The sequence below is a fragment of the Porites lutea genome, chromosome 8 (genome assembly GCF_958299795.1).
Source record: "Porites lutea chromosome 8, jaPorLute2.1, whole genome shotgun sequence".
Taxonomy (NCBI): domain Eukaryota; kingdom Metazoa; phylum Cnidaria; class Anthozoa; order Scleractinia; family Poritidae; genus Porites; species Porites lutea.
The window spans coordinates 28,774,425-28,786,098 of NC_133208.1; the positions used below are offsets into that span (position 1 = coordinate 28,774,425).

At 38.7% G+C, this 11,674-nt stretch overlaps 1 protein-coding gene across 1 annotated transcript in view; it reads left to right on the top strand.

The window, feature by feature from the left end:
- LOC140945480 (uncharacterized) overlaps positions 1-11,674 on the top strand; it is a 25,002-nt gene extending 13,328 nt beyond the window's left edge. Inside the window, exons 13-18 of the mRNA XM_073394498.1 lie at positions 213-587; positions 1,145-1,267; positions 3,791-3,913; positions 4,267-4,389; positions 7,622-7,750; positions 11,187-11,674. Of these exons, the coding sequence (XP_073250599.1) occupies positions 213-587; positions 1,145-1,267; positions 3,791-3,913; positions 4,267-4,389; positions 7,622-7,750; positions 11,187-11,674 (1,361 nt within the window). The remainder of the gene's footprint in view (positions 1-212; positions 588-1,144; positions 1,268-3,790; positions 3,914-4,266; positions 4,390-7,621; positions 7,751-11,186) is intronic.

An 11,674-nucleotide genomic window follows, 5' to 3' on the forward strand; every position in this document is an offset into this window, starting at 1 on the left:
AAGCGTATCGGCCGCACATAAACAGTTGGAATGACGTTTTTGAAGCTGCCTCGTCCCCAGTCGCTCGCGTTGCTGGCCTCCCTTTCTCGCGCTTCTCGATTGTTTCGTTCTCCCTACTAAGCCTTGGGAAAGCCTGTAAAAAAGGCACTCTTTAAGGGACCAAATGTGTGGGGATTTCTAAACTACACAGCCGTTTTATATCTTTATCACAGATATTTGCCAGCCAAGATGGAGTTATTTTGGTGGTTACTGTTACTTCACAAGTCGTGCATGCGCCTCGTGGCTGACCGCTGAATCAAACTGTTCTACGATGAGTTCCAATTTGGTAACGGTTCACAATCAAGAAGAAAATGTCTACATTCAACACCGTCACAACGGAGAGAGATCTTGGATTGGACTCAATGACCGAAGTGTGGAGGGCTCCTTTGTGTGGACAAACAAAAAAATAAGTAGTTTTAGGTTCTGGGCCCCACAGCAACCGAACGACTGGAAAAACGAAGACTGTGTTCACACTCTTGGCGCCAAGCATGGTTACACTTGGAATGATGTGCCATGTACTAACTGTTACAACTACACTTGTTTTAAAGGTACTAAGCGTAGCATTATGAAGATATATAACCGTATATATCTTAATCTTCATGTTCCAGATAGTGAATCTACTGAGTTAAAACTACATTAAAAAAGGTCGAAACACAATGACAGCATGTTAGGCAGATGGTTAGACAGATTGCTTAAAAAGCACCAATCAGTTTCATTATTAGAAACATAGGGAAACAAGTCGTATACATTTGCATTTAAAAAAATGTTCATTGACCTAAAAATGGCCGCAAAAGCCTGAAAACGGCGTAATCAAAAGAAGTTCATACTTTGGAACCACGGGAAAAGTCGCGCTAACCTCCGCTTACTTTTTAACCCGCTCTTCTAAACACCTCTTTGCAAATTAGTAACGAACATAAGTACATACGTTAACTCAGGGCACGCTTACGACCCTTTTTGCAAGTTCCTTTTTTCAAACATTTTTTTTTTGCCTTGCCAGTGTACGTCAATTACCCAACTAAAACACAGTATATTCTTTTTAAACAAGCTTCATTAACAAGAAAAGTCATGTTGTTTGACAAGAAGCCTCTGCGTGCTTACTTTTTAGACTTGGACGAATGTACCATTGGTTCCCATTCCTGTGACGTCAATTCCGTTTGCCAGAATACCGTGGGTTCATACGCATGCTCGTGTAATGCCGGGTACACAGGAGATGGAAAACCCTGCAATGGTATTTAAGATAAACTGTCGATCTTTTATGTGCGACCACCTCTCCTAAGCGACCCATAAGTCGAGATGGAGCTACACATATCGTAACTTTGAAATTGCACACACTAAATTGTTTTTCAAAGAGACGACCTACTCTAATCTGAAGGTTCTTAAACAAGACGACGAAACCATTGAAGGTGAAATGTTTGTGTGCAAAAGCTCAACACTGTCATGTCATTTTGGAAAAAAGCCTAAAACCATATTTGTTAAAACATAAAAACAACAAACAAACAAGAACAAAAAAAATGGATACATTCACCTTAGCGACCAGATGCAAACCATCAGGTAGATTTAATATTAGTTATTCTAACGCTTTACGTAACTTACAATTCTCATGCAGATATCGACGAGTGTTCTATCAACTCTCACAGCTGTGACGTTAATGCGCTTTGCAGCAATACTGTTGGATCGTACGCATGCGCATGTAAAGCAGGATTCACAGGCGATGGAAAAACATGCTCTGGTAAGCTGTTGCGGTGTTGTAAAAAACGTTTCCAAAACGATGTGTGTGCCTGGATTTTTTGTATTCGATCTTTACATTTAAACATGTAGAAGACGATGGGCATATGACCTCAATGGTTCGATATGACAATTACAGTAAAACTAGAAATACGTATCTCGCAAAATTTCACTAAACTCGGTCTTGCACAATTGTCAAGCCCAGCCGGTTAGAAAATAATTGGGTGACCAGGCTCTAAGCTGTCGTTAGACCTGGGACTCCTTTCTCTCCTGTCTTCTTTTTTGTTTCTTTATTCTATTTGATGTTTAAATGCGTATTTTAAAGCACATTCACCATTATTTCGGCTTAAACTCCAATCAATTTGATCAATAGTATGCCAACCGAGAAAACAGGGTACTTTGCTGTTATATTTAATAAAAATTCGTATTGAATCGTTATGCATTTGAGAAAGGAAATTTACCCCCTCGAATACTCCCTCTTACTATAGCTGTTCTGATATAAAGCTAAGAGGAAGTCTCACGTATAAGCTATCTTGAGACGTCCTCGCCTTTTGAGATTCTTTCCTTTCGAATTGTGTTTATTACGTGTAATCAGAAACTCATAAGGGGTTGAAACGTGTAACTCTCATATGTTTGCTTTTTGCGATGCTCGTGATTATTCATTTTCGAAAGTACCATATTTGGAACGAGAAGAAGAGATAACAGACCAATCAAACTTCGTAAAAAATGTGACGTAATTTTACTTTACGTTTCCGTGCCCGCTTAAAAAAATGGCCTACTAACCGAGGAAAAACTCCCGAAAGCAGAGAAAGCTTTTAAAGGTTGAAACCAGGAATCTTACCGAAATACTGAGCAGGATGTTATTGCCTTGCCAACCGGGCCAAATGTTACATTGTGAAACCCATTGACGTCCTCGCAACTTCTTGACGTTGTCACTTCAAAAAAAGATGCCTCGTTGACCCTTTGAACAGTAAACTAAAAACTGCAAATAGGCTTTTAAAATTGTTATATTACTAGTCTAGAATAAACTGTAAAAAATATTTTCGAGTAAAATTCATTAGCTTCGTACCGAAAAGTGTCCAAACCCTGAACCTGACATCTTCGCAAAAAGTGATGCGTGTAATGAATGTGAGAAGCATTGAATCTTAAATTCAGCTTGGATGTTGTAGTCAAGATCGTGTGTTGAGCTAATTTTATGAATGAACAAAGTCAAAACAATAGACAGAGAAGCCGTTTCTTGAAAATTTTTATTCAAAATCCAAAAGGTTAATCCTTTAAAGCAATTCGGAAAAAACTAGTTGGATCGTGGATCCTTTCACGCAAGTGTACGGAGCCCTAAAAAAGTGAAATCGACTGAGCACATGGCAAAATTCAACACAAAATCCATCTCAAATCATGGCACATTTTGTAATTTTTCTTTCTCGCCGAAGAGAAAAATTTATAAAACGTCTATGAAACATTTAAAAATACATAAATTCCGTTTCAAAAACGTAATTGCCTTCGCAATAGAATGCAAAATGTACCTGAAAATTCAGCAAAAACTTCGCTGCCTTGGTTGCATTTAACAGACCATGCGCTCCGACATGAAGAAAACAAGGTTGAATTCCTCGAAGGACGATTTCTTGATGAAAAGCTTCCCTTCCTCCACAAAAAGAAGGCTGAGTATTCTTTTGAACGTTTTGTTTCCACTTTTTGTCTTTTAACGGTGTATTTTTAACCTTGAAATGCAGAACTCTTGCCTCAAAACATCTGCATGGTGATAGTGCGGCAGCCATTTTGTTGAAAATGGATATCCGCCACTAAGGTTTCCAAATACGGTAAAAGTAAATATTTACGAGCATTGAACACGAGCTACACGTTTCAACCCCTCATGAGTTTCTGGTGTAATTTAATGTTTCCCCCTCCGTTTATATGTAAAAAAGGCCAAAAAAATCGGATTACCTATAGTATCTAGTTAAGCGGGGTTAACGCATACAGAAAATGAGAGTATCACTAACCAAGAAGGTTTCCTCACTTTTTTCGCTAGATATCGACGAGTGCTCTACCAACTCTCACAGCTGTGACGTTAATGCGGTGTGTAGTAATACTGTTGGATCTTACGCATGCGCATGTACAGCAGGATTCACAGGGGATGGATTCACATGCACTGGTGAGCCATTTGAGTTTAATTTCGTTTGTATGATATGTTTGTTTTTTGAGTGAACAACAACGACAGCAATGCAAAAGTCTTTTGTGCTCTTCTCGCTTTTTACAGTTAAAGTTTTGGTTTGGCAGGAGTTTAAATTAATTTTAGTGTTAATGCAATGTTTGTGTGCAAAAGCTCAACACTGTCATGTCATTTTGGAAAAAAAGCCTAAAACCATATTGGTTAAAACATAAAAACAACAAACAAACAAGAACAAAAAAAATGGATACATTCACCTTAGCGACCAGATGTAAACCATCAGGTAGATTTAATATTAGTTATTCTAACGCTTTACGTAACTTACAATTCTCATGCAGATATCGACGAGTGTTCTATCAACTCTCACAGCTGTGACGTTAATGCGCTTTGCAGCAATACTGTTGGATCGTACGCATGCGCATGTAAAGCAGGATTCACAGGCGATGGAAAAACATGCTCTGGTAAGCTGTTGCGGTGTTGTAAAAAACGTTTCTAAAACGATGTGTGTGCCTGGATTTTTTCTATCGATCTTTACATTTAAACATGTAGAAGACGATGGGCATATGACCTCAATAGTTCGAAATGACAATTACAGTAAAACTAGAAATACGTATCTCGCAAAATTTCACTAAAATCGGTCTTGCACAATTGTCAAGCCCAGCCGGTTAGAAAATGATTGGGTGACCAGGCTCTAATCTGTCGTTAGACCTGGGACTCCTTTCTCTCCTGTCTTCTTTTTTGTTTCTTTATTCTATTTGATGTTTAAATGCGTATTTTAAAGCATATTCACCATTATTTCGGCTTAACCTCAAATCAAAGATAGATTTTGGGGACGTTCAAGGTTTTTTCCGTTAAACCCAAACTGAAACGCACGTCCGACAAACATATCTTAACGAAATTGATCCATAGTATGCCAACCGAGTAAACAGGGTACTTTGCTGTTATATTCAATAAAAATTCGTATTGAATCGTTATGCATTTCAGAAAGGAAATTTACTCCCTCGAATACTCCCTCTTACTATAGCTGTTCTGATATAGAGCTAACAGGAAGTCTCACGTATAAGCTATCTTGAGACGTCCTCGCCTTTTGAGATTCTTTCCTTTCGAATTGTGTTTATTACGTGTAATCAGAAACTCATAAGGGGTTGAAACGTGTAACTCTCATATGTAGTACCATATGTGGAACGAGAAGAAAAGATAACAGAGCAATCAAACTTCGTAAACAAGGTGACGTAATTTTACTTTACGTTCCCGTGCCCGCTTAAAAAAATGGCCTACTAACCCGGGGAAAACTCCCGAAAGCCGAGAAAGCTTTTAAAGGTTGAAACCAGGAATCTTACCGAAATACTGAGCAGGATGTTATTGCCTTGCCAACCGGGCCAAATGTTACATTGTGAAACCCATTGACGTCCTCGCAACCTCTTGAAGTTGTCACTTCAAAAAAAGATGCCTCGTTGACCCTTTGAACAGTAAACTAAAAACTGCAAATAGGCTTTTAAAATTGTTATATTACTAGTCTAGAATAAACTGTAAAAAATATTTTCGAGTAAAATTCATTAGCTTCGTACCGAAAAGTGTCCAAACCCTGAACCTGACATCTTCGCAAAAAGTGATGCGTGTTATGAATGTGAGAAGCATTTTGAAGCTAAAATTCAGCTTGGATGTTGTAGTCAAGATCGTGTGTTGAGCTAATTTTATGAATGAACAAAGTCAAAACAATAGACAGAGAAGCCGTTTCTTGAAAATTTTATTCAAAATCCAAAAGGTTAATCCTTTAAAGCAATTCGGAAAAAACTAGTTGGATCGTGGATCCTTTCACGCAAGTGTACGGAGCCCCAAAAAAGTGAAATCGACTGAGCACATGGCAAAATTCAACACAAAATCCATCTCAAATCAGGGCACATTTTGTAATTTTTTCTTTCGCGCCGAAGAGAAAAATTTATAAAACGTCTATGAAACATTTAAAAATACATAAATTCCGTTTCAAAAACGTAATTATCTTGGCAATAGAGTGCAAAATGTACCTGAAAATTCAGCAAAAACTTCGCTGCCTTGGTTGCATTTAACAGACCATGCGCTCCGACATGAAGAAAACAAGGTTGAATTCCTCGAAGGACGATTTCTTGATGAAAAACTTCCCTTCCTCCACAAAAAGAAAGCTGAGTATTCTTTTGAACTTTCTCTTTCCACTTTTTGTCTTAATGGTTTCTGATTGGTTGAAAACAAAAAAGAAACGAGCAAGAACCAATCAGATTAGAGCTTTTTTAGCAACAAAATTTAAGAAAACGGCCATGGTTTTCAGCAAACGACGATTTGATTTCATGTACGCAAAACAACAATAGAAAAGTTAAAAAAAATTCCAAAAACTCAAACAGTGAAAAGAACGTCTTTCCAGCTAAATGAGAAACTAAACAAGCTACTTATAACGGACTATGCTAAAGTAGAAAATAAAGAACAAAAACGGTGGCAACCACACGCAAGCCATGACAGCTCCACTTTTCAGGCATTTAAATGAACACGGATACAAGTTTTCCATGATAACAACAAGGACTTCAAGTCACGTCATTCTTTTGTTGGAGGAGGAAGGGGTCCGGTTGCTCTCTTTAAGTCTTTTGTCGAGCAAAGACCTCTATTAAAACATCCATGCGATGTTCTGTTTCTTTCTTCCTCGGTAGCAAACGAAACCGAAAATTTAAAGATCTGGTTCAAACTAAACCAATGTGCGAAAATACCATAACTAATATTTTAATGAAAGTGTCCGTAAGTGGTAGTACTAGCCTTAAAGAAAGTGAAAAAAAAGTTTACGAATCATGGTGTAAGGAAAACAACAGTCAGCAAGCTGAAGAAAGCAAACCTGATATATTGTAACTCCAGAATATATCGCCACTGTCAAAGGCCACAGAGGTATAAATTTCCTCAACGACTACGATGAAGCCGACGAAGAAGAGCTACGATGACTCTCTGTTGCAATATCCAAATGAATAATAAAACCCCATATAGGCCAGCGCTGAGAAAAAACAAATATTATATTAATACTGGTGGGAGTTTCCGACATCACAACAACTGTGGCTCCACTCACCCATCGGCGATGGCAGCGTCAAAAGAAAACAAATTTCCTCCTTCATTTTCGGGTTTAATTCTCAAAAATTTCTCCATGAATCCAGCTATGATGAATATACTCTCCTCAAACAGAAAACAGGAGCATCCACAGACTTCATATCAAACATCAAAAACGTTCGAATAATAATAATAATAATTATAATTATAATAATGATAATAATAATAATAGTGATGATGAGGATGATAACAAAATTAGTTTCCACTAAAAACTAAACGCAGCAAAACTGTTTGCAAACTCATCAAAATAGCCAACAAAACTATTTACTTGAGATGTCGACTTCGCATGTCTTTTGTTTGACTATCCACAGATCGAGGTCCAAAAAGTAAGTTACAAGCGATTCTGACGATTCACACCTGTACACTCCTAGCTCATAAACATCAAGACTTCATATCAAACATCAAAAACCTTCAAAGAACGTTTGAATCAGTTATGCAAATTGTTTAAATTCAACTACTTATTAGTACTTCGCCTTTTGAACGGATGAATAGTCAGGACCACGAATACTGAGTGCAGGTAAGGTGTCTCTCCCAACTTTATAAACTTTTAATTATTATTATTACTTATTTTTTCAGACGTAGACGAATGCACAGCAGGTACCCATGATTGCCATACGTCAGCTACTTGCACGAATACAAAAGGTTCTTTTACTTGCTCCTGTAACCCTGGTTACACGGGGGACGGCAAAACCTGTAGTAACGCCGGTAAGCTGTCTTAACCTACTGGGAACTAAATCTATCCGGATTGCTTTTGTTGTAAATCTAACTTTGTCGTCCTTAAAAAACACATTGGCTAGTAAGTACACTTCGATGATTAATGCTCATAAAAGGATAAACAAAAAGAAATGAAAATGTAATTGGGAGCTGGAGGCACATTGATTGGTAGGAGCTGCAGGTAAAGTGTCTCCTAATTGGTCGCATGAAACAATGATATTTCATTCTTCCAATTGTTTTAGTAATAAGTATTGTTTGGGATCAGGGAAACGCACCATTAATGACTTCTCTTCCGAGCAGCTGCTTCATGACCATTGATTTACGGCTACCATACCTCACAATAACATATCATGATGCCTTCAAAATCAACAGTACTGTAGTACACGAAAAGCCATACTACCAAATCCAAATTATTCATTCATTGCAATCTTAGGATCCAAGGACGACGACACCTTTTTCCCTTTCGTCAACGATCGTTGCCATTATTTCCACCATTGACAACCTAGCCTTTATGTAATAAATTCCCTGAAGGCAAATAATATTTTTTAATTAGTTGTAGAAAGAACGTACTGTGCGACAAGTCTCCGTGCCGCGAGCCAAATTTTTAATAAGACGAAGGACTTCTTCGAAAGTTGAAGATAATTTACTTGAGAATGTAAGCAATAATTCTCCGTCGGTGGTCCGGTCCGGAAGGAAATCATGGTATAATTTGAATGTTCTATTGTCTTTTTCAAAAAAGGGAAAAAACAGATAACGCTCGAGAGTGTGCATAATCGGAGCGCTGTCCCTTTAAGCTATCCTACCTGCATTTTCTGGCTTCCTTTCAATATATTGACATCATCCGTGACATAATAACAGATTATGACGCCTAACTTGTCTCTGGGGGAACAAAAGCCAGTGATACTTAGGTGAAGGTGTGTTAGGAATGCCAGTACACTAGATGACAACAATCAATGAAAATCAGTCATTGATTTCAATCAATGTAATCAATAAAAATCAATAAAAATCTATTGATTTATCTTGATTGGCTTAGCCAATCAATAAAAACCGATAATCGATTATGCAACAGTAAAAACCCTAGCCTACCACGCAGACGTTCTTAGGGGTTCGTCACGCGTTCCTGTGTCACTAACGACGTTAGTGGGGCAGGAATGATTGACGAACCTCTGAGAAAGGCTGCGCGGGAGGCTATAAAAACCCGGGTGGGTATTAGCTTAATTGCTGATTAAACGTCGGTCGCAAAGACAACAACGCTGTTACGTTACGTCTGTGCAAAATTCTATTTCCTGTGTAGTCATGGAGTATCACCACTGTCCTTTTAAAGTAAAGGAAGGGAAAGTGTTTTCCGTTTCCAAGAAGAGGGGAGAACTGAGGGAAGAACGAGGGGAGAACGGAGGGAAATGAGGCCAGCTTGGCCATCTCCAGGCCGATCTTGTCACCCCACTTTATTCACATCAATTGTATATTTCCGCGTAAGTACAGTAAACGGAGAAGTAAAACAGTCTGTAGAACAATTTACACAAATCACACTACAGCCAATAAAATCGATATAAATCATGAAAATCAATGAAAATAAAAAGTCACTCAAGACTGCGGCTTTGATTTTTAGTGATTTTCTGCATCTATCAATTAATTGCTATTGATTTTTATGGACTATTATTGATGTCACTGATTATTGATTTTGATTGAATGTTATTGTCTGGTAGTACAATGTACAAGCATTGCAATGTACTTACAGTCGAGGCCCCTGTGTGTCCTGTCATGATTGACTGTTCCTCGAGATCAGCAATGACGAGATCATTTTCGCTATTTCCCTCTTTATCTAACACGGTATCCGATTCTTCACTCTCCCCTTCACTGCCCAACAACTCACTTCCGTTGTCTGGACTTTGATGATGATGATGATGATGATGATGATAATGATAGTGATAATGGATTTTTTGTTACCGATCGGACAAGGAAAAAACCACCTTTAAGGCGATTGAAAAATATCGGTATGGCCTCTGAAAAACTGTATCAAAACCAGCCTTAAGCCCAGCGACGTTCTTGTAATGCGTTTTCTGGAGCTCATTCTCGTTCCACAAACTTCCGCCCACTCAGCAAATTTAAAAAAGCAAAAAATGGACGAAATGAGTGGAAGACGATTACACCATGGAAGTACAAGATTGACAGACCAAATTTGCATTGATTTGATCGACAGCAGAAATGAAACTAAAATTGTACAAGATTGTGACAACTGCCCAGTTGAGGAAAATGGTCGGAAAATCGGTATCGTGGATTCGGCAGCACAAAATCTTAAGACATAAATTTGCATATTTGGAGAGAACCTGTACGAATACATGATGAACTTCAGGAACAAATTTACGGGAAAACAATGAACCAGCCATAGATAATAATAACCGATAAGAGCAGGATGACTTGACATAATGAAAATACCAACAACAACAACGAAGGAGCGAACGATTTAGCACCGGGCATGTGAATAAGACTGGAAGAGTCGCTAAGGAAATCTATGAAGATAATTGTTGCCTTCCACGTTAGAACTAAGCAACTGCTAACTAACGGTAGTAGTTTCAATTGAAAAACTTAAGTCGTTCTGTAGATAGACATGGCTTCACACTTGTTGACAAAGTGTATTACTAACAGAAAAACTCCCGTGACCAGAAAAACAACACCACAAAAAAGTGCAGAAAACAAAACTGACGAAACTAAAAAAGGCGCTAATAAAGATCAAAAAGCGTACAAAGAGACGCTAACGAAGGGGTGAAAAATGACACAAAGAACTAAACACCCAAACTCGCCTAAAGAAGCTAAACAAATTGATAAAATGAACTAACCCACGGAAAAAGACAAAAACGGATTCCGAAAAATTGTTACACTTTGATCTAAAAGAATGTGACACGAAAATGACTTCATCGCACACTGCACCTCTAAACTTGTTGCACTTACACCTGCAGTCACACCTGTGCACCGGCAGATTAAAGCCTCCGTATGCCTTCTAATTAAGTGAGCTTTTAAGGTTTGTAACAGAGCACGTTATGTACCATAAAACGATGCTACAAGGCTGAGTCAGCAGACATCCATCTTGCAAAGTAGGTACCGGTGCGTGTCAACAACGAGGAAGCATAAAATTACTCCAATAAGGGCCATAAAGGATTTGTTCGCGCAACGACGATCTGGTTTGTAAAGCAAGGATATCGTGCTCCATCACTCCTAGTGAGCAGATTACATTCAACAGACTTTGGCAGAGTAATTTAGACAACGTACAAAAAATGGTTCCTTAAGGGTGAAAAACCTGAGTCTCTCTACCCTTTCTTTCGTTCAGCTATCGAAAAAACAACAAAAACAACAACAACACCAACACCAACAAACAAACAAACATTAGGAATAGTTGGGCACACGATTAAATAGTTGTTTTTCTTTCTAGCGCTGGGGAACTGTAACTGCTGGCGCAGCCGGTCCAGAAGTCCTAGCAGTGGCTGGGGATACTCTTCTGATCCCAGTGGCAGTGACCGTGTTGACGCGATCGATTTCCAGACAAATGGTGACGTCATTTTGTCAGGGTACCGTCTGTGGGGAGTCTACAGCGGTTCAACTACTTTCCGGGTCACGATTCGTTTGTACCGTGGAAGCAACTTGATCGCAGAAAAGACTGGGTCCTATGCTACCAGTTCCAGTGTCAAGACATTTGAGGTGTATTTTTCCCAAGTGATTTCGATCCGCGCTGGTGTCAGATACACTGCAACAGCTAGAATAGTTACAAGTAGACACTCCTTTTATCTCACGGATGGGCTGGCAAGTGCCTCGTGTTCTGGTGTCACAGTAAACTTCAAGTCCTACCCAAAAGGCTCAAACGGTTCTAGCCAGTCAGCAGGTCAAATACCAGTTTTGATTTTCCGTTCCTCTCAATGCTAA